The 24521-nt window shown below is 40.4% G+C and overlaps 1 protein-coding gene across 1 annotated transcript; it reads left to right on the forward strand.

Annotated features, from left to right (window-relative positions):
* Positions 1-5757: 5757 nt before the first annotated feature.
* On the forward strand, positions 5758-23428 carry LOC111979911 (alkaline ceramidase 3). The gene is made up of 11 exons (XM_024010594.2): positions 5758-5910; positions 14451-14561; positions 20057-20109; positions 20357-20409; positions 20776-20857; positions 20957-20992; positions 22032-22090; positions 22335-22436; positions 22545-22649; positions 22871-22916; positions 23027-23428. The coding sequence occupies exons 1-11, from the start codon at positions 5808-5810 to the stop codon at positions 23078-23080; spliced, it is 804 nt and encodes a 267-aa protein (XP_023866362.1). The 5' UTR covers positions 5758-5807; the 3' UTR covers positions 23081-23428.
* Positions 23429-24521: the final 1093 nt, after the last annotated feature.

The raw sequence follows: 24521 nt of genomic DNA on the forward strand, positions 1-24521 counted from the left end.
TTTGTTCCACACCCTTTTCTGGTCCCGCAACACAAGGTCCAGTCTATGACTAGTTCACATAATAAGGTTTGTTTCATTCTGTACAGTCAATAGCACCATGTAAAAAATGTGAAAGTAAGAGAGTCTTGTCACCGTTTACAGAGTTGAGGAGCGACTCACCAGCGAGCTGTTGTGTGGTCACTGAGGAGGCGTTTTCACATTTTAATTGCACTGTCATGTAATKATGTCACACAGTTCAGCTCTTCTCACTGCTGTGGTTTAGTCACTGGATGTGTTGTGTCTGTCTTCAGATTGTGTTAAGCGCATGTGATAGACCTAGTTTTAGGATGAAATTTGGGCTCAAGCCTCAAATGCAGTTCCACTAATGCGGGAAGTGGACAACGAGGAAATGTAATAGTGAGACGGTTAAGAAAAAAAGACGAACAAGCTTATTCTTGCTATTACCTGTTCTTTGTGCAAATCAGAGGAAAGGTTGAAATAGTTTAGGTTCAAATAAACTCTGACCCACTTGCCACAGTCCAATCTCAAATGAAATGTTGCATCATCTTCACTATTTGGCCTTTGGCTAATGGAAACAGGCAAGCTGGCCATGTTTGACAATCATTTTGATACATCCCCTTAGTTGTAGAGATGAATGAAGAGTTTCATTCCAAAACACCATATATCCATTTTCAGAAATGTTGGTAAATTAGCTTTTATTGTTTAAGGAAATAATGAAAGAGAGAGTGGAAAAAACACAATCTAATCATAGCAGATTTTACACAGTTAATGTAACAAATAACTACAATTTTAATAAACAACTGTACAAATGCTATGTTTGTGACATCAACATTTAAATGTAGAAATAAATATATACAGTGCATTCGGAAAGTATTCAGACCCCTTGACTTTTTCAACATTTTGTTACGTTACAGCATTATTATAAAATGTATTAAATAAAAAATGTTCCTCATCAATCACCACACAATATTTACATAAGTATTCAGACCCTTTGCTAGGACACTCAAAATTAATCTCAGGTGCATCCTGTTTCCATTGATCATCCTTGAGATGTCTCGACAACTTGATTGGAGTCCACCTGTGGTAAATGAAATTGATTGGACATGATTTGGATGTCTATATAAGGTCCCACAATTGACAGTACATGTCAGAGCAAAAACCAAGCCACGGGGTCAAAGGAATTGTCCGTCGACAATTAGCAATGTCGGAGCAGCATAGACTTAAAATACTGTGAAGTAGAATAGAATACCGTACATACACATGCAAATGAGTAATGCAAAATATGTAAACATTATTAAAGTGATTAGTGTTCCATTATTAAAGTGGCCAGTGATTTCAAGTCTATGTATATAGGGCAGCAGCCTCTAAGGTGATAGTGATAACTATTTAACAGTATGATGGCCTTGAGATAGAAGCTGTTTTTCAGTCTCTCGGTCCCAGCTTTGATGCACCTCTACTGACCTTGCCTTCTGGATGATAGCGGGGTGAACAGACAGTGGCTCGGGTGGTTGTTGTCCTTGATGATCTTTTTGGCCTTCTTGTGACATTGGGTGCTGTAGTTGTCCTGGAGGGCAGGTAGTTTGCCCCCGGTGATGCGTTGTGCAGACTGCACCACCCTCTGGAGTGCCCAGCGGTTGCGGGTGGTGCAGTTGCCGTACCAGGCGGTGATACAGCCCAACAGGATGCTCTCAATTGTGCATCTGTAAAAGTTTGTGAGGGTTTTAGGTGTCAAGCCAAATTTCTTCAGCCTCCTGAGGTTCGTCTGCAAACTTGATCATTGAGTTGGAGGCGTTCGTGCCCACGCAGGCATGGGTGAACAGGGACTACAGGAGGGGGCTGAGCACACACCCTTGTGGGGCCCCTGTGTTGAGAATCAGTGAAGTGGAGGTGTTGTTTCCTACCTTCACCACCTGGGGGCGGCCTGTCAGGAAGTCCAGGACCCAGTTGCACAGGGCGGGGTTAAGACACAGGGCCCCGAGCTGAATGATGAGCTTGGAGGGTACTTGCATTGTCTGTGGATCTATTGGGGCGGTAAGCAAATTGAAGTGGGTCTAAGGTGTCAGGTAAGGTAGAGGTGATATGACCCTTGCGTAGTCTCTCAAAGCGCTTCATGATGACATTAGTGAGTGCTACGGGGCGATAATCATTTAGTTCAGTTACCTTTGCATCCTTGGGTACAGGAACAATGGTGGACATCTTGAAGCATGTGGGGTCAGCATACTGGGATAGGTGTAACTGGTGTGAAATGGCTAGCTAGTTAGCGGGGTGCGCGCTAATAGCCTTGAAGTTGTTGTTCCCATAGGTAACGATGCTTCGAAGGTGTCAGTTGTTGATGTGTGCAGAGGGTCCCTGGTTCGAGCCCAGAGGGGCGAGGACAGGGACGGAAGCAAAACTGTTACATAGGGAGAGATTGAATATGTACGTAAACACTCCAGCCAGTTGGATGCGCATGCTCTGAGGACGCGGCTAGGGATGCCGTCTGGGCCGGCAGCCTTGCGAGAGTTAACACGTTTAAATGTCTTACTCACGTCGGCCACGGAGAATGAGAGCCCACAGTCCTTGGTAGCTGGCCGCATAGGTGGCACTGTGTTATCCTCAAAGCGGGCAAAAAAGGTGTTTAGCTTATCCAGAAGCAAGACGTCGATGTCCGCGACGTGGCTGGTTTACCCTTTGTAGTCCGTGATCGTCTGTAGACCCTGCCACATACGTCTCGTGTCTGAGCCGTTGAATTGCAACTCCACTTTGTCTCTGTACTGACATTTTGCCTGTTTGATTGCATTATGGAGGGAATAACTACACTGTTTGTATTCGGCCATATTCCCAATCACCTTGCCATGGTTAAATGCAGTGGCATTTCAGTTTTCAGTCATACCCAAGAAGACTCGAGCCTGTAAACGCTGCCAAAGGTGCTTCAACAAAGTACTGACTAAAGGGTCTGATTACTTATGTAAATGTGATATTTCTGTTTTTTCTTTTTAATATGTTTCCTTTTACATTATGGGGTATTGTGTGTTGATTGATCAGGGGGAAAACATATCATCAAGGCTGCAACGTAACAAAATGTGGAAAAGTCAGGTGGTCTGAATACTTTCCGAATGCACTGTATACTGTATGTGTATGTAAAACATTTACATTTGAGATTTTAGTAATTTAGCAGATGGCCTTATCCAGAGCGATTTGCAGTAAGTGCATTCACCTTAAGATAGCTAGATGAGATAACCACATAGCACAGTCAAATATACAAGATACAAACATTCCATTCCAGTTAAACAATGGCTATAAACTCAGCAAAAAAATAAATGTCCTCTCACTGTCAACTGTATTTATTTTCAGCAAACTTAACATGTGTAAATATTTGTATGAACATAACAAGATTCAACAACTGAGACATGAACTGAACAAGTTCCACAGACATGTGTCTAACAGAAATTGARTAATACCACCCCAGACCATGACGGACCCTCCACCTCCAAATCGATCCCGCTCCAGAGTACAGGCCTCGGTGTAACGCTCGTTCCTTCGACGAAAAATGCGAATCCGACCATCACCCCATGTGAGACAAAACCACGACTCGTCAGAGAAGGGCACTTTTTGCCAGTCATGTCTGGTCCAGCGACGGTGGGTTTGTGCGACGTTGTTGCTGGTGATGTCTGGTGAGGACCTGCCTTACAACAGGCCTACAAGCCCTCAGTCCAGCCTCTCTCAGCCTATTGCAGACAGTCTGAGCACTGATGGAGGGATTGTGCATTCCTGGTGTAACCTGGACAGTTGTTGCCATCCTGTATCTGTCCTGCTGGTGTGATTTTCGGATGTGCCAATCCTGTGCAGGTGTTTTTACACGTGGTCTGCCACTGCGAGGATGATCAGCTGTCCGTCCTGTCTCCCTGTAGCGCTGTCTTAGGCGTCTCACAGTACGGACATTGCAATTTATTGCCCTGGCCACATCTGTAGTCCTCATGCCTCCTTGAGCATGCCTAAGGCACGTTCACGCAGATGAGCAGGGACCATGGGCATCTTTCTTTTGGTGTTTTTCAGAGTCAGTAGAAAGGCCTCTTTAGTGTGCTAAGTTTTCATAACTGTGACCTTAGCATGGGAAACCGTGTTTAAACCCTTTACAGTTAAAATCTGTGAAAATATTTTGATTTTTACGAATTATCTTTGAAAGACAGGGTCCTGAAAAAGGGCTGTTTCTTTTTTGCTGAGTTTATATTGCGTTTTGCAAAGAAAATTACAATAATAAAAAATCGATTAATAATAATATTTTACACACACATGAAGGTACTCATAAGCAATAATTTCTGATGAAAACACAAATGTGAAAAATGTGTGGATATACGGTTTTCGAAATAAACTCTTCACATTGATATCTGATTTTCTTTTATCTTTATATGTGGGACTCCAATGAGTAAATCAGAGGTCTGGTTTCAGTGTTTTCAGAGGAGTAGGGGGGAAAGCAGCACAGGCACTAACGCACAGGATGTGACACTGAGCAACTTCGTGGCTTTCTCTCTTCAGGCCACAGCAGTGAACAGATTTACAGATGGAGACTAGACATTTTGTCAGGGAGGGATTTTGTCATATCCTGGTGTTTCATTGAAAGCAGAAGAAATAATAATTATTGAACATGTTTGGCTAAACATAGCAGTTGAACTAAACATTAGATTATGCATCATGTAAACACATTTGCATAAGCAAAACAATATCCTCAGTAAAATATGAGACATTGTGTCAGTGACACTATGAGCACTGGCAAAGTGTGTTATAATGATCTTAGAGATTTTAAATATTTTGTTTCCAGATGACTGCTTTTATTGGTATAACTGGTAATCACACACAATTAGTTTTTGCTGTTTGTAGGCTACTTGAAACGTATCGTCTTCATGGACAAGTAGGCTGAAACAAATGTCAATGGCTTTCTATTTACAGAATAGCTAGATGCCTTACCACACAAAACAATGTGGCTATCCTCGTCATCTCAATGTAATAAACTATCTGTAAACTGTTATTACTGGCTAGTATGTCACAGCTTCCTGCGTCCTCTATTTGTACTGGTCCTCTAAACCTTTGTCAGGAACAAAGCACTGTATATTTCCCAATAAATAAATCAAATACACTCAAAGGGGCAATCTGCAGTCCAAACAATAACAAGGCGTTACCCAGCAACTATTTTGATGAAGGGATGAGGGTGGAGAAATGTAACCACTTTAAAATTCATAGACAGAGCTATGGATGCAAGGACGGACCGTCAATAATATAAAAATTATAGTTTTAACCATGTTTCGAGGCTTTACAGTGTGTGTTTACAGTAAGGCCTGCATTGTTTACTAACAAAGTAAAACAAGCATATTTTGGCTTCTGATGGGGTATGACAGTTGACCTTGAGGAATGTATAAGTTATATTCTTCAAGAATCTATGGGTTTATATTATTCATTTAAAAGTCCCAAAATGTATTATAGTATATAAATCACCAGATTTTTTTAAAAATACATTGTAAAATTATAATTACACAGTAATAACATATTAATACATTTAAAATGTACAATTTTGCACCATTTGCCAGTATGAGTACCAGAAAGTGGGCTATTCCTGTGATACATTTATTTKACTAAATATGCAGTAAGGGAAATACTGTTGTGCCTGTAGCCATGTTTCTGCAGTAACCTGCCAAACCAAACCTCAACTGTGCTCAGGTTAACTGTAATTGAGGAAATGGAGGGAGCCTCTCAGTCATTAATCCATTAGTAGGCTACTAAAGATTCTGTACTCCTCCCTCACACACACAGCACTCCCGTTCGTTTTTTCCATCATGGCTCCCTCAGCAGACAGACTGGGATATTGGGGGCGACCAACCTCAACGCTGGATTGGTGTGAGGAGAATTATGTCGTCTCTTTCTACATCGCAGAATTCTGTAAGTACATCTGACACCATGCGTATGGCTAAACTGGAGTTTTAGGACACGAAAACGAATGCAATAGACACGGATGTGGATCCTTGCAGAAGGCCGTCTCGGAATAGGTAAACATCATGACAATGAGCCTGGTGGTGACAACGACATTCCCTTACGCTCGCGTCAGTAGATCAAGGTGCTTTTATATTTTATCTTAATAGACCTATAACTATAACCGATCAATTTTATCGGTGATGTTTTATACCGGTAAGTAAGTTGCGTGTGCGATGCCACGACGCAGACCTGCTAATGACTCAGAACTTCACTTGCAGCTGCAGCACCGCCCTTTCAAGTACCGTTGCTATTACTGTAATAGGCTATCTAGCTAACGTTATATCAATGAGCTAGCTATACATTGATTCACTGGTGCATAAAATTTACCCACATTAAAGTCGCTACAAGACAGCTGCAGCTTCATTCTGGGACAGCACAGCCTCTCACATAGACACCCGCAACATTTTTTATATGAATGATAATTAACCTGAAGACTAAGAGTTCCATTCCAAGATAAAAACTAGCTACTCGGCTTTCGTGATTTTCTTTTGCATACCTTTCTGAATGATACATGAGAGCGATAAAAAATTATGAGTGCAGCAGGCACTAGGCTTTCTGAGGATACAACGCCCATTGACCTGTTAACAGCTGTCCAAATGCACGAAGGTCTGATCTGGCTACAAATGGCACTTCATGAAGCAACATTGTATTTAAAGTGGAACTATGTCAAGTGGGTCATAGTTAATTGTGTTGGACTACTGCTCTTTTACCTTTCTCTCGCTCTCTGACTCACACGTGACTCAGATTACACTGAGTGACCCAACACTCCTTGTCTTCTCTCCTTCATGACCACGGGAAGGTGAAAACACTGGGTTGAATGACTATTTACATGCATGATGCATCATATGAAGAAAAAAGGCATAGAACTGGGAACTGATAACAGAACACTTACATTGTTCTTATAAATGTGTAGTAACACAGTATTACTAATTGTGACCATGTAAATGAGCCAAGGCTAGCTTTTTCAAACAGAAATTTGCATCCTGTAGAACTAATTCCCAAAAGTTTTGGGACACTGTAAAGTCCATGGAGAATAAGAGCACCTCCTCCCAGCTGCCCACTGCACTGAGGCAAGGAAACACTGTCACCACCGATAAATCTACGATAATCGATAATTTCAATAAGCAATTTTCTACGGCTGACTATGCTTTCCACCTTGGTACCCCTACCCCGGCCAACAGCTCTGCACCCCCTGCAGCAACCTGCCAAAGCCCCCCCCCCCCGCTTCTCCTTTTTAAATCTTTTAAATTATTTTTTAAAATCTTATTAACAGCTGATGTTCTGAAAGAGCTGCAAAATCTGGATCCCTACATATCAGCTGGGCTAGACAATCTGGACCCTCTCTTTCTAAAATGATCTGCCGAAATTGTTGCAACCTCTATTACTAGCCTGTTCAACCTCTCTTTCGTATCGCCTGAGATCCCCAAAGATCGCGGTCATCCCCCTCTTCAAAGGAGGTGACACTCTAGACCCAAACTGTTATAGACCTATATCCATCCTGCCCTGCCTTTCTAAAATCTTCAAAAGCCAAGTTAACAAACAGATCACCGACCATTTCGAATCCCACCGTACCTTCTCCGCTATGGTTTCCGAGCTGGTCATGGGTGCACCTCAGCCACGCTCAAGGTCCTAAACGATATCATAACCGCCATCGATAAAAGACAGTACTGTGCAGCCGTCTTCATCAACCTGGCCAAGGCTTTCGACTCGGTCAATCACCGCATCCTTATCGGCAGACTCAATAGTCTTAGTTTCTCAAATGACTGCCTCGCCTGGTTCACCAACTACTTCTCCGATAGAGTTCAGTGTGTCAAATCGGAGGGCCTGTTGTCCGGACCTCTGGCAGTCTCTTTGGGGGTGCCACAGGGTTCAGTCCTCGGGCCGACTCTTTTCTCTGTATACATCGACGATGTCGCTCTTGCTGCTGGTGATTATCTGATCCACCTCTACGCAGACGACACCATTCTGTATACATCTGGCCCTTCTTTGGACACTGTGTTAACAAACCTCCAAACGAGCTTCAATGCCATACAACACTCCTTCCGTGGCCTCCAACTGCTCTTAAATGCTAGTAAAACTAAATGCATGCTCTTCAACCGATTGTTGCCCGCACCCACCCTCCTGACTAGCGTCACTACTCTGGACGGTTCTGACTTAGAATATGTGGACAACTACAAATAGCTCGGTGTATGGTTAGACTGTAAACTCTCCTTAAAGACTCACATTAAGCATCTCCAATCCAAAATTAAATCTATAATCGGCTTCCTATTTCGCAACAAAGCCTCCTTCACTCATGCTGCCAAACATACCCTCGTAAAACTGTCTATCCTACCGATCCTTGACTTCGGCAATGTCATTTACAAAATAGCCTCCAACACTCTACTCATCAAACTGGATGTAGTCTATCAGAGGGCTATCTGTTTTGTCACCAAAGCCCCATATATTACCCACCACTGCGACCTGTATGCTCTCGTTGACTGGCCCTCACTACATATTCGTCGCCAAACCCACTGGCTCCAGGTCATCTATAAGTCTTTGCTAGGTAAAGCCCCACCTTATCTCAGCTCACTGGTCACCATAGCAACACCCACCCGTAGCACTCGCTCCAGCAGGTATATTTCACTGGTCATCCCCAGAGACAACACTTCCTTTGGCCGCCTTTCCTTCCAGTTCTCTGCTGCCAATGACTGGAACGAATTGCAAAAATCACGAAGCTGGAGACTCATATCTCCCTCTCTAACTTTAAGTGTCAGCTGTCAGAGCAGCTTACCGATCACTGTACCTGTACACAGCCAATCTGTAAATAGCACACCCAACTACCTCATCCCCATATTGTTATTTATCCTCTTGCTCTTTTGCACCCCAGTATCTCTACTTGCACATCACCATCTGCACATCTACTCCAGTGTTAATGCTAAATTGTAATTATTTCGCCTCTATGGCCTATTTATTGCCTTACCTCTCTACATTTGCATACACTGTACATAGATTTTTCTATTGTGTTATTGACTGTACGTTTGTTTATGTGTAACTCTGTTGTTGTTTTTGTCGCACTGCTTTGCTTTATCTTGGCCAGGTCACAGTTGTAAATGAGAACTTGTTCTCAACTGGCCTACCTGGTTAAATAATGGTGAAATATTTTTTTTTCAAGTGTTACTGATACTCCACAGTCCACTGCAACCTGGTCTCAGAGCATTTTTTATTATTCTWTACGTAAACCCGAGATACTCCATTTAGTATGACGTTACCTTTCAAATCAAATTGTATTAGTCACAATAGTCACATTAGTCACATGCGCCGAATACAACAGGTGTAGACCTTACAGTGATATGCTTACTTACGAGCCCCTAACCACCAATTCAATTAAAAAAATATATAGATAAGAATAAGAAATAAAACAAGTTATTAAAGAGCAGGTATGTATTATGATGGTATGTATTATTTTGGATGTCCAGCACTCATTTCGGATGATATGTTACACATTTTCAAAACAAACAATATGTTAATAATTTGCAAAACTTACTATATGTTATGTATGATATGTTATAAATTCTAGCTAGGTGGCTAACATTAGCTAGCTGGCTAACGTTGGCTAGGGGTTAGGGGAAGGGTTATCTCAAATGGTTAAGGTTTGGGTTAGGGGAAGGGTTAGCTAACATGCTAAGTAGTTGCAAAGTAGAAAAAAWWTTGTAAGCATTTGAAAAGTTGATAATTAGCTAAAATGCTAAAGTTGTCTGTGATGAGATTCGAACTCGCAACCTTTGGGTTTCTAGATGTTTGCATTATACACCCATCCGTCCGCCCCGGCCAACTACCCTACTTTCGTTTTTTTGCCTTAAGTAGCTGTTTGTCTTATGTAACCATACCAAATGCCTAGTTAAATAAAGGTTAAATATATWTTTTTTTACATATCATACTAATTTGCGTGTCCCGGATTTACATCTATGTTACGTCTAGTCTATGAGACCAGGCTGTCCACACGACTAGTCGAGCTTTAGGCAATGGTTGGTTTGGCTTTTAAATGGGTCCCAAATTGTGGAATAAAAGGCCTAGAATGTGCAATGTTCAGTAAGTTTTATGTGGAAGACAGACAAAGAAAGAGGCAACCACAATTTTTGTGCTATTGTGTGTGTGCTAGAGCTCAGATTTCAAAACCTCAGCAGAGGAGAACAATAGTAGTGCTGCTTGCACATCAAGGTAGGTCAGAGTATGTTAAACAGGAGATTCTCCTCATGTTTGCTAAATTCAACGTACGGAAACGTTTAACAGGAATATTCCTGGCATTTGACTGAATACAGCACCTTGGGGCATGCCTGCTGTTATTTGATCGGAAGTCAGTCAGCCTAATGTACAACACAAGATTAAGATTACGATCACTTTATTGGTCAATTACACACAAGGTCCAACCGAAATTTGACTTTGAAAGACATACATACATACACATACATATACAGGTGTGTGTGTAATGTACAACACCAGCCTAATGTAAAACATAAATCATGTACAACAGACATCCAACCTACAGTTGAAGTTGGAAGTTTACATACACCTTGGCCAAATACATTTAAAATCATTTTTTCACAATTCCTGACATTTAATCCTAGTAAAGATTCCCTGTCTTAGGTCAGTCAGGATCACCACTTTATTTTAAGAATGTGAAATATCAGAATAATAGTAGAAAATGATTTATTTCAGCTTTTATTTCTTTGATCACATTCCCAGTGGGTCAGAAGTTTACATACACTGAATTAGTATTTGGTAGTATTGCCTTTAAATTGTTTAACTTGGGTCAAACGTTTCGGGTAGCTTTCCACAATAAGTTGGGTGAATTTTGGCCCATTCCTCCTGACAGAGCTGGTGTAACTGAATCAGGTTTGTAGGCCTCCTTGCTCGCACACACTTTTTAAGTTCTGCCCATACATTTTCTATAGGATTGAGGTCAGGGCTTTGTGATGGCCACTCCAATACCTTGACTTTGTTGTCCTTAAGCCATTTTGACACAACTTTGGAAGTATGCTTGGGGTTATTGTCAATTTGGAAGACCCATTTGCGACCAAGCTATACTGTAACTTCCTGACTGATGTCTTGAGATGTTGCTTCAATATATCCACATAATTTTCCCGCCTCATGATGCCATCTATTTTGTGAAGTGCACTAGTCCCTCCTGCAGCAAAGCACCCCCACAACATGATGCTGCCACCCCCGTGCTTCATGGTTGGGATGGTGTCTTTGGCTTGCAAGCCTCCCCTTTTTTCCTCCAAACATAATGATGGTCATTATGGCCAAACAGTTCTATTTTTGTTTCATCAGATCAGAGGACATTTGTCCAAGAAATACAATCTTTGTCCTCATGTGCAGTTGCAAACCGTAGTCTGGCTTTTTTATGGCAGTTTTGGAGCAGTGGCTTCTTCCTTGCTGAGCGGTCTTTCAGGTTATGTCGATATAGGACAAATTTTACTGTGGATATAGATACTTTTGTACCTGTTTCCTCCAGCATCTCCACAAGGTCCTTTGCTGTTGTTCTTGGATTGATTTGCACTTTTCGCACCAAAGTACGTTCATCTCTAGGAGACAGAATGCGTCTCCTTCCTGAGCGGTATGATGTCTGCATGGTATGGTGTTTATACTTGCGTACTATTGTTTGTACAGATGAACATGGTACCTTCAGGTGTTTGGAAATTGCTCCCAAGGATGAACCAGACTTGTGGAGGTCTACAATTTCTTTTCTGAGGTCTTGGCTGATTTCTTTTGATTTTTCCATGATGTCAAGCAAAAAGGGTACTGAGTTTGAAGGTATGCCTTGAAATACATCCACAGCTACACCTCCAATTGTCTCAAAGGATGTCAATTAGCCTATCAGGAGCTTCTAAAGCCATGACATAATTTTCTGGAATTTTCCAAGCTGTTTAAAGGGACAGTCAACCTAGTGTATGTAAACTTCTGACCCAATGGAATTGTGATACAGTGAATTATAAGTGAAATAATCTGTCTGTAAACAATAGTTGGAAAAATTACTTGTGTCACGCACAAAGTAGATGTCCTAACCGACTTGCCAAAACTATAGTTTGTTAACAAGACATTTGTGGAATGGTTGAAAAACGAGTTTTAATGACTCCAACATAAGTGTATGTTAACCTCCCGACTTCAACTGTACATTTCTGATTCTTGTACCTAGATTTGTAAGAATATTATTTTAAGAATCATTTTCTTTTGTATCCAGCAGCGCAAGCAACACATACAATACAGCAGCAAAGCTCCCTTAAAGGTGCTATCCAGAACCTAAAAGGGTTATTTTGCTGTCCCCATAGGAGAACCCTTTGAAGATCCCGTTTGGTTCCAGGTAGAACCTTATTGGGTTCCATGTAGAACCCTTTCCCAGAGTGTTCTACATGGAACCCAAGAGTTCTACCTGAAACCAAAAAGGGTTCTACCTGAAACTAAAAAAGGGTTATCCTATGGGGACAGCCGAAGAACTCTTTTGGAACTCTTTTTTTCTAAGAGTGTTGGCAGACGGATTGCCTCCCACAATGTAAACAATGCGCCACGTCTGAGATTTCCGAGACTAGGCTTCAAGCTCTGGATGCAGGAGGAACAAAGAACTGAGTTAGCCAGGGAGCTTTTTTACTGTTTTACCTCTTGCATGCTGTATAAGCCCCATTAAAACTTCTTAGGGCTGCAATCCCGTTAACGGGATGATATGACAACAGCCAGTGAAAGTGCAGGGCGCCAAATTCAAACAACAGAAATCTCATAATTAAAATTCCTCAACATACATGTATCTTACACCATTTTAAAGGTAATCTTGTTGTTAATCCCACCAACGTGTCCGATTTCAAATAGRCTTTTCAGCGAAAGCACCACAAACGATTATGTTAGGYCACCACCAACTCACAGAAAAATTCTGCCATTTTTCCAGCCAAAGAGAGGAGTCACAAAAAGCACAAATAGAGATAAAATTAATCACTAACCTTTGATGATCTTCATCAGATGACACTCATAGGACTTCATGTTACACAATACATATATGTCTTGTTCGATTAAGTTCATATTTATATCCAAAAACCTCAGTTTACATTGGCGCCATGTTCAGAAATGCCTCCAAAATATCCGGAGAAATTGCAGAGAGCCACGTCAAATAACAGAAATACTCATCATAAACTTTGATGAAACATACATGTTTTACATAGAATTAACGATACACTTGTTCTTAATGCAACCGCTGTGTCAGATTTCAAAAAGCTTTACGGCAAAACCCAATATTCAATCATCTGAAAACAGCGTTCAGCCACAAAAGCAAGCCAATACAGTTACCCGCCCAAATTGTGCAGTCAACAAAACTCATTAAAAGCATTATAAATCTTCACTTACCTTTGCTGATCTTTGTCAGAATGCACTCCCAGGACTCCCACTTCCACAAGAAATGTTCATTTTGTTCGGTAATGTCCATCATTTATGTCCAAATAGCTATTTTTGAAGCGTGTTTGGTAAACAAATCCAACGTCAGGAAGCGCGTTCACTAAAAGCTGACGAAATGTCCAAAAGTTCCGTAACAGTCAGTAGAAACATGTCAAACGATGTATTGAATCAATCTATAGAATGTTTTTAACATAAATCTTGAATAACGTTCCAACCGGAGAATTACATTGACTTCAGAGCGATGGAACAGACCTCCCTCTCATGTGAACGCGCATGGTCAAAGAATGGTCAGGCCATGGCAGACCTGACTAATTCCCCTCTCATTCGGCCCCCCTTCACAGTAGAGGCGTCAGACAAGGTTCTACAGACTGTTGACATCTAGTGGAAGCCGTAGGAAGTGCAAACTCATCCATATCTCGCTGTGATTTCAATAGGATCTTGGTTGAAAATCGACCAGCCTCAGAATTTGGATTTTCTCTCTCAAGTTTTTGCCTGCCATATGAGTTCTGTTATACTCACAGACATAATTCAAACAGTTTTAGAAACTTCAGAGTGTTTTCTATCCAATACTAATAATAATATGCATATATTAGCAACTATGACTATATTATGCATATATTAGCAACTATGGCCGTTTACTCTTGGCACCTCTGTGCACCTCTGTGCACCTTTCATCCAAGCTACTCAATACTGCCCCTGCAGCCATAAAAAGTTAAGCACCATTCTAATCATTAGCATGTCCATTTCCCATCAGTCTATGTGTTAAATGGTTTGATTGTTCCTAACTTGATCACTAACAATCACTGGGTGTGGTGAAATCTTCAAATTAATGACTAAATTAAACTAATTCTACCAGTCTAAATCTTGCTTACAGAATGTAAAAACAATTATTTCTCTAAAACCTTGTTTTCTGTCTGCTAAGAGACACTACTCATATACACCAAATGACTGTGTTTGTTGTTTGCTGTCATACAGTACATGTTGTGTTGTCTTCCGCTGACAGTTGCTCTGTCTGTTATCTTGTTGTTCAGGGAACACTGTCAGTAACCTGATTATGATCCTGCCTCCTATCTACGGTGCCATCCAGACGTATAAAGACGGCCTAGAGTACCGCTACGTCTACTCCTTCCTTGGACTGGCAGGTAAGTGTTCCATAGACAAGGAAAGCCGCACACGCTAGGATCTCAGTTGCAATAATTTAATAACCAATGTTTCATCAGGGTATAATTACAGGTGTCTGTATGTAATCATGGCCGGGTGTGGCTTGATTTCATTGGTTAATTTACAGATATAAATAGAACATATAAAAAGCATGAATGGATAACATACAATCGTAGATCAAATTTCGCTACATAGGCCTACAAACATTTACAATTTGTAGGCCTATGTAACCTATTTGTATCTATGATCGTATGTTATCCATTCATGCTTTTTATATGTTCTATTTATATCTGTAAATTAACCAATGAAATCAAGCCACACCCGGCCATGATTACAGACACCTGTGTGTCCTTTGAAACTATATAAACTAGTGACATGCAGTGTTTGTCATTGTACCTTGATGAAGACAGCTTGTCTGTCAAGACGTTGGTTGTTAAATTATTTCATCTGAGCTCCTAGTGTACGGCTCTCCTTTTCTTTTTCAAGTGTTCTACTCCGCTAGCCAGCCCCTTGCCTAAACAGGTTTCTTTTGCCTCCAGATTTAAGTGTTCCATAGGCATCTGGAATTATTAGCATGATTTACTCATATCTGATAATACATATATGGGTCAAAGACGTATAAGGTTTTCAAAGTAGCAAAAAAATAAAACAGCAATTACAATTCCCTAAAATGCTTTTTATGTTCATTGGAGTATCACCTATGCCCTTACATTAGATATAGAATAAAGCCAATACTTTTTTTTTTGTGATTCATATGAATGTACCTTAGTAAAATGTAATTCAGTATAACACAAAGTGTTTAAAAAAATAATTTTATGCCCATTTTTCATAATCACAAGGTTATATATAAATGCTTAGACTGGCAGAAATAAACCTACCCAGAACAAAATTACATTATTTTATTTTGAATACCACATATTTGATGTGTCACGGGTACAACTCAAAATTTGTTGAAGGTTTTTACAAAAATGTCCTGCCTTACACTGAAGAAAATGCTAAAGTCTATGAAAATATCGTTCACTTCATCCTTTGAGATTTGTTTTTGTCACTCTGAGTCAACAAAACAAAGTTATTGTATTTTAATATAAAATACTGCTGTTATACTGTATGACAATATTTTGTTATCCTGAATGACACATATCACTACGGCCCACGAATATTGATTAAAAGTGATTCCTTCAGCAATAACAATAATGATCATATGAACTATTATGAGTAGCAGCAATAGTATTTTCTTTTAACTATTTTTGAAGTTATAAAACTGTATAAAAAACAGGATAAGATGTTTAAAATGTGCAGGCTAGCTGAACTTAGATCGCTTCCATACTAGAGAGAGAGAGAGAAATGACCCATACGACACACACATAAAGAACATGGGTTTTACTATGCAACATAGTTCAACTGACACATGAGGTACAATTTAATTCAAGCAGGATTAATGTTGTACTAGTACAAGTTGTTCAGGGGGCTGCTCAAAAGAGGTGCCTTCAGTGGATACTGGAGTTAAGTTGATCACCACATTCATTTGTTAGATTTTTTTCACAGTGCCTCTGATTTAATCTCCATTTTCCCCTCTTTTTTCAGCATCAGATTGTGTCTTTGCATGGATGGGTGGATGATCAGGATTGACATCCTTCTTTCTTCTCTGATAGCTAAAAAATGAAAATGTAATAGTTATGACACTGGCACAGAGTAGGATTCGCACCCATTAAATGTTATTAGTAGTCTATTAATTGTAGGCTAAACAATGATAACACTTAATCAAAGTTTAAAAGTTAAATCAACTCCCTCTCCCATTCTCTCTCAAAGATGTTTTGTTACTATTTCATTGCTAATGTTAATAATAATCACTTTACTATAATTTGAGCCTGCGGCAACACTTTATATTGCGTTAAGTTGCATTATTACACAATTATTACAAGATAGTTAATGTTGTAATTATGCATTGTTATTAACTGATATAATCCATCAGTTATACCTTAATTGCAGTGCAATTAAACATTAACTACAGTGTAATAGTGCAACTTAATGTTAAGCGTTATCCACCCAGCTTTACATCCTATTATCCTATTCTGTTGCTGACAGTTGCATGAAACCATGAAAACAATACCTTGCTTGTCTTCTGGCTAGTCTTTCCTCCCTAGTAACTGGATCTGCGTTAACATTTTGTCTGTGCCGTGCAGCCCTCTCCTTATTAGACAACGACAATCTACATTATAAAGATAATGTGCCTTGAAATACCTTAAAATGCCATGAAATAGTTTAAAATTATAAAATTCAGTATTTATACAACAAGTAAATATGAATTGCATGATTAAATGTTGTAAACTAGTGAAAACATGGGATAACAAAGCAACTGTCATTCAGTATAACGGGTGACATTGTGGTATAATATTAAACTTTTGTTGTGCTGAAGGACAAAAGCGTGATACTGAAGGACGTATTTCATACATAAACATATTTAACAGGCAGTTCCTTGGCCATCTATATAAAGTAATGACCTTGACCAATAAAGATGATCCTTTTCATATTTAATATATAGCTTTTTTCTGTATTGTACTGAAGGATATGTGTTTTTGTTACAAAGGTTACTAGAGGGTGAAAAGGTGAAATCATCAAATATTTCAGAGATTTACTCACCTAATCACATTGATAGAGGGTATTCAATGTGTCTTCTTTGTGATGTCACACACTGTCACATGATTACCATCATGTGATATGCTTTAAAATGTATTTTTACCTTTGTTATACTGAATGACATTGATGAAGCGCAAAAGTCCGGACAAAGGTTATTCAAGTTTTAAAATATTTTTTTAGATACAGTATGTCGCCCACTATTCTAAATTCAGTAAAAAAAGAAACGTCCTCTCACTGTCAACTGCGTTTATTTTCAGCAAACGTAACATGTGTAAATATTTGTATGAACATAACAAGATTCCAGAACTGAGACATAAACTGAACAAGTTCCACAGACATGTGACTAACAGAAATGGAATAATGTGTACCTGAACAAAGTGGGGGTCAAAATCAAAAGTAACAGTCAGTATCTGGTGTGGCCACCAGCTGCATTAAGTACTGCAGTGCATCTCCTCCTCATRGACTGTACCAGATTTGCCAGTTCTTGCTGTGAGATGTTACCCCACTCTTCCACCAAGGCACCTGCAAGTTCCCAGACATTTCTGGGGGGAATGGACCTAGCCCTCACCCTCCGATCCAACAGGTCCCAGGCGTGCTCAATGGGATTGAGATCCTGGCTCTTCGCTGGCCATGGCAGAACACTGACATGGCCAGCGGAAAAATGCAGGAAATCACGCACAGAACAAGCAGTATGGCTGGTGGCATTGTCATGCTGGAGGGTCATGTCAGGATGAGCTTGCAGGAAGGGTACCACATGAAGGAGGAGGATGTCTTCCCTGTAATGCACAGCGTTGAGATTGCCTGCAATGACAAGAAGCTCAGTCCGATGATGCTGTGACACACCGCCCCCAGACCATGACGGACACTCCACCTCCAAATCGATCCCGCTCCAGAGTACAGGCCTCGGTTTAACGCTCATTCCTTTGACGATAAACGCGAATCCGACCATCACCCCTGGTGAGACAAAACCGCGACTCGTCAGTGAAGAGCACTTTTTGCCAGTCCTGTCTGGTCCAGCGATGGTGGGCTTGTGCCCATAGGCGACGTTGCTGCCAGTGATGTCTGGTGAGGACCTGCCTTACAACAGGCCTACAAGCCCTCAGTCCAGCCTCTCTCAGCCTATTGCGGACGGTCTGAGCACTGATGGAGGGATTGTGCGTTCCTGGTGTAACTCGGGCAGTTGTTGTGGCCATCCTATATCTGTCCTGCAGGTGTGCTGTTCGGATGTACCGATCCTGTGCAGGTGTTGTTACACGTGGTCTGCCACTGCGAGGACGATCAGCTGTCTGTCCTGTCTCCCTGTCTCCCTGTCTTAGGCATCTCACAGTACGGACATTGCAATTTATTGCCCTGGCCACATCTGCAGTCTCCATGCCTCCTTGCAGCATGCCTAACACGGAACCCACACCGGCTGCGCGCATGCGCCATTGTGCGCCATCGTGCATAAATGTATTTGGTCCCCCCACACCAAACGTGATCACGACACGCAGGTTAAAATATCAAAACAAACTCTGAACCAATTACATTAATTTGGGAACAGGTCGAAAAGCATTAAATATTTATGGCAATTTAGCTAGCTAGCTTGCTCTTGCTAGCTAATTTGTCCTATTTAGCTAGCTTGCTGTTGCTAGCTAATTTGTCCTGGGATATAAACATTGAGTTGTTATTTTACCTGAAATGCCCAAGGTCCTCTACTCCGACAATTAATCCACACATAAAACGGTCAACCGAATCGTTTCTAGTCATCTCTCTTCCTTCCAGACTTTTTATTTTCTTCTTGACGTTATATTGCGATTGGCAACTTTCATAAATTAGGTGCATCACCGCCACTGACCTCGTTCGTCTTCAGTCACCCACGTGGGTATAACCAATGAGGAGATGGCACGTGGGTACCTGCTTCTACAAACCAATGAGGAGATGGGAGATGCAGGACTTGCAGCGCGATCTGCATCAGAAATATAACTGATTTCTATTTTAGCACTTGGCAACGCAGACGCTCATTGGCGCGCGAGAGCAGTGTGGGTGCAATAATTGAATAACATAGCGCGAGCGGTGTGGTCAGCCTATAAGGCACGTTCACGCAGATGAGCAGGGACCCTGGGCATCTTTCTTTTGGTGTTTTTCAGAGTCAGTAGAAAGGCCTCTTTAGTGTCCTAAGTTTTCATAACTGTGACCTTAATTGCCTACCGTCTGTAAGCTGTTAGTGTCTTAATGACTGTTCCACAGCTGCATGCTCATTAATTGTTTATGGTTCATTGAACAAGCATGGGAAACAGTGTTTAAACCCTTTACAATAAAGATCTGTGAAGTTATTTGGATTTTTACGAGTTATCTTTGAAAGACAGGGTTTATATATTGTTGCAAACACTAACACAATTATGCCATGGGTGTTCATTTATATTTTTAGGATGAATTTCTACATTTTGAAAACACCTTTGTCATTAGAATTTTAACCCGGACATTTACACTGCAGAACATTTTGACGCTTTAGAGCTCAATAACTTAATTTAATAGTTTGCAAAACAAATATTTCTGGGTCCAAAGAAAGGTAAGAGTTGAGTGATTTAATATAATATTCATACATATTTATCTTTTTATGTTAAATGAATGGCCTTCGGACACCAAATTTACACGTCTCATCTTTGACCCATATGACCTATAGTATAACCTTACAGTCACAAGGATTTGGAAAAGTTAGTCTTGTCCCTAATGTCTTTTAAAGTGAGAGTTTTTTTAGACTGAAATTGCATTATCAAGATGCTTTCCTTTATTTGAAAGATGGGTTTGAATGTCTGTGCTTCTTGCTGGTTGTTTGATGTGATCTCTTCTTTTGTTCCAGCTGTTGGCATTGGTTCCTGGTGCTTCCATATGACGCTGCAATATGAGATGCAGGTGAGCTGACTTTTAGTATCTAAAAATAAATCATGATTTGTCAGCATACTGTATGCATCCACCATAGATCACTGTGTTCTCATAATTGCATGGACTTTTTCAGCTGTTAAGGACATAAAAATTGTCACCTCATCGTTTCCTGCAGAATGCTCATGAAACTGTTTTTCAACTCTCCTTATAAGTAAGGTTTGCGCCGACCATCCCATTATACATCACTATCTGTGTCTCTGCTGTCTGTCCCCCACAGTTGCTGGATGAGCTGCCAATGATCTACAGCACCTGTGTCTTTGTCTACTGTCTGTAAGTACCCAACATAATGAATTTACACTCCAACTTTCACAGTGCCATTGCCATTGAGCAGCCCAGGCCCAAAGCCCACTGAAAGTAATTTGAGGGCAGTATACATGTGATCAATTAAAAGTTAATCCAATCCTACAATTGATTTATCCCAAGAAAACACACATTTTTCATGGCTATAGATGACATGTAACAGAGCTGATGTCTATTGATTCAGTGCCACTTGCACTTCCCCCATTTTAACTGGGTCATCTTTCATCATCTTGCTCTCCATCCCTCTCAAAAGCCTTACTGTATACAGTATGTCTATAATTACAAATATGTGTTTCATTAGAGGAATGAGAAATTAATTCATTTCTTCTGTTGCAGATATGAATGCTTCAAGCAAAAAAACACTCTGGGTGTATTCCCTATCATGTTGTTATTCATCTTCAGTGTCTCAGTCAGTGTGGTGAGTGTCTTATATTTCCCACATAACTGTTTTGTCCCTTTTCATCCCATGACTATATGTCAATGATTAATGTCACTATCTCAATTCTCTTTTTCCCAGGTCTACTTACAATGGAAAGAGCCAGTCTTTCACCAGGTAAGAAAGAGAGTACATTTTCGCTCTTCAGTGAGCATGCTCTTTGTTTGCTTTTAGAGTTTACTGTTTCATTAGTACATATTGCCCCTGGCTAACTGTGGAAACAGCCGGACATGAGGTCCTGTTAGATCCAGTTAGATTGCTATTGTGGCATGTCCGTTCAAATGTCTCTGTTCAGGAATCTAATATTTGCAGCATTATCACTTTGGGTTATTGACAATCTCGCACAACACCTTTTGACTATGGCTCAGTCTGATCTTACAACTCCAGGTTACAGTTGTATTATAACTCCTCCCTAGCATACCTCACAATAGTCAGTGAGGCTGTGGATATTGAGAGTCTAGAGAAGCGTCTGTGTTGCTCCACAACAACAGAAACAAAGTGACAAAGCAACCTTTGTTTACACTTCAGAGCCCTCTCTGCTTACTAAACCCCACCGCTCCATGGTTTCACACATTTAGCCATAAACATGCCCACAACAGTCAGTTTTAGCGGACATGGAATTGATTTATTAGATAATTAAAAGAAGTAGTCTGCTCCAGCCGTAGACAACATTACATACATAAAAAATGATTGAGGATAAAAACACATTAAAGCCCAAAGGCTTATTTCCATTGTGGTCCTTGGAGACAGTTAGATGGCAGGTGGTCATGAGCTCTATATCAGCATATGTCAGCATATTATTTAAACGGATTCTTACCAAACTGATGCAAGTATTTGATTTGCTACAGTGTACCCATTTAGATACAATACAACAACGGTGACCATTTATACGTCCCATTAACCGTCACAAAATTGCAGTCTTTATTTGAGCATGGATTTAGCACAACCTGGTGGTTGGAATATGTACATGCTGTACAGTAGTGTTGTCTATCAAGGTTTAGTGTTGAGCAGACTGGTTGAAAACATGTGCATTATACACCTCACACTTCATTTCACCTCTGTTCTGAAAACACCAGGTTTATGCTACTGTAAAATATGACAGGTCTAGATTTGGTTGCTTTTCAAAGCGTGTTCTTTGTGTGTCCTCACCCCTCAGGTCATGTATGGTGCACTTGTAGCATGCTTGGTGATGCGCTCTATCTTCATAGTTACATGGTAAGTGGCAGTGTGGCAGCAGAAATGTGGCCCAGTAGTTTGGGAAATTAACTGAGTGGTCAAGAGTACATTTATCATCCTTACAATGTATATCAATTGTTTAATAACCACTCACTCACTGGATGCTGCTGGTATCCTGATATTTGTGATTCTGGATGACATTTTCAGAAACTACAGTACAAAGTAGGGCTATATTATAACAGTGTTTATACATCTCATCGGACTCCATGTGTTTCCATTGCAGGGTGTATCCCTGGCTCAAACCTGTGTGTTACATCTCCCTGAGTGTCTTTTTGCTGGGGTTCCTGTTGTGGAACATTGATAATCTGGCCTGTGACTCACTCAGGTAAATGTACAACCAAATGACAAACGCTGCCAACAGAATATGGACATCCATTTGTAGACAGAATCAAAATGTAAAACTCTCTCTCTTTGCTCGCCACTCTCCTTTTAGATCCACCAGACAGAGACTGCCCCCTGTTGTTGGGGCGGTGACACAGTTCCATGCCTGGTGGCACATCCTCACAGGCCTGGGCTCCTACCTACACATACTCTTCAGGTAAGCCATGAATAGATCTATAGGCTTTATATAGGATCTGCTCTTTGTATTTGTTCCCACTTAAATTGATTTATGCTGCTTCAAGAACATCGTCATTGTTGGATGAAAAATTGACTGGTATCTTGCGTAGTTTAGTTTATGATTTAAGTGTAATGACTGATTAGATGATTCCTACAACAATGTATCACTAAAAAAATCGAAAATGTTCTGTTGTCACGTAGCCTCCAGATAAGGTCAACCTTTCTCAAACACAGACCAAAAGTAAAGGTAAGCGTTCTCTCCTCCCAGTTCATCAACACATCCCAGTCATATGCTTGTGTATTTGGCACCACAATACCAACACTAACTTAACACTGGTCTACAATGTGTTCAATCAGTTCCTATGTGGAGTGTGGCCCATGTTGCACATTGAGGCACAAAAGACTAGCTGAGTGACAGGGGACCATGAAGGATGGTGACTGCCATTCAACAGGCATCAGCACAGAGACCTGACCTGCCAGTCTGCCAACCTGACCTGACCTGCCAGTCTGCTGTCTATGGGACATATGCACCCCACTACCAGAGGGCAGGCAGGCTACACCCCAACCTACCACTCCGGGGACCCTTTGGTTCTGCACTGTGACGATTTGCCAAGTACAGTATAGCATTGAGAGTTTACATGGAATTATATGATTTTTCTCTTTCATCTATCACAATATAGTAGATTATTAGATTTTGGTGGTGTTGTTGTAGTGACATTTTGTTTAAATTTACTCAAACATATTTCCTGGAATATGGATGCTGCAAAAATATATATATATAAATCATACTGGTGTATCTATTATAACATTCAATATAACACCTTAGCATATTCACAAACCATAATAACGTCAGGTTGTCGGCATTATCTGGCTGTATGTCATGGTTGTGTTTAGACCAGGGAACTGTTTGTTACCCATCCATCCTCCTCTGAGGGAATCTGGTCTAGATGATGCAGTGTGTTGGTCACAGAYGGGACTGAAACAGAGACACAGGAAAAGGTTTAATATCAATTATCTTGTCCATTTCTGTCCTCTGCAAGGGATTGGTCACACAGGAAAACTCTGACTTCAATTGGATATATATTTGATGTATTCCAAGTGTGGATCTGCATTGCAAAATCTGAAGTTGCTCTGAGATTGTGTTTTTGATGATTTACTTTAATATTATTAACAAATCAAAGGGATATGATACAATTTCATCTAAGGATTGTTCCACTGCACAAAATTCAGTACCATTTATATCATAGTGGAAATTCCACAGGGTCATTATTTTCATGTGTAGTATTACAAAAAAAGTGCATTTCACAACGCAAGATATCATAAAGGCTTACCGAAAATACATACACTACCGTTCAAAAGTTTGGGGTCACTTAGAAATGTCCTTGTTTTTGAAAGAAAAGCACATTTTTTGTCCATTAAAATAACATCAAATTGATCAGAAATACAGTGTAGACATTGTTAATGTTGTAAATTACTATTGTAGCTGGAAACAGATTTTTTATGGAATATCTACATAGGCGTACAGAGGCCCATTATCAGCAACCATCACTCCTGTGTTCCAATGGCACGTTGTGTTAGCTAATCCAAGTTTATAATTTTAAAAAGGCTAATTGATCATTAGAAAACGATTTTGCAATTATGTTAGCACAGCTGAAAACTGTTGTCCTGATTAAAGAAGCAATACAACTGGCATTCTTTAGACTAGTTGAGTATCTGGAGCATCAGCATTTGTAGGTTCAATTACAGGCTCAAAATGGCCAGAAACAAAGAACTTTCTTCTGAAACTCGTTAGTCTATTCTTGTTCTGAGAAATGAAGGCTATTCCACGTGAGAAATTGCCAAGAAACTGAAG

Source organism: Salvelinus sp. IW2-2015, linkage group LG20 (genome assembly GCF_002910315.2).
Source record: "Salvelinus sp. IW2-2015 linkage group LG20, ASM291031v2, whole genome shotgun sequence".
Lineage (NCBI taxonomy): Eukaryota > Metazoa > Chordata > Actinopteri > Salmoniformes > Salmonidae > Salvelinus > Salvelinus sp. IW2-2015.

Bases quoted from the DNA above. Each gene is read 5' to 3' on its own strand.
- LOC111979911 (XM_024010594.2), top strand. From the start codon at position 5,808: ATGGCTCCCTCAGCAGACAGACTGGGATATTGGGGGCGACCAACCTCA. The intron at 5,911-14,450 runs GTAAGTACATCT...CTTGTTGTTCAG, and splicing joins TTTCTACATCGCAGAATTCT to GGAACACTGTCAGTAACCTG. The intron at 22,091-22,334 runs GTAAGTGGCAGT...TTTCCATTGCAG, and splicing joins TCTATCTTCATAGTTACATG to GGTGTATCCCTGGCTCAAAC.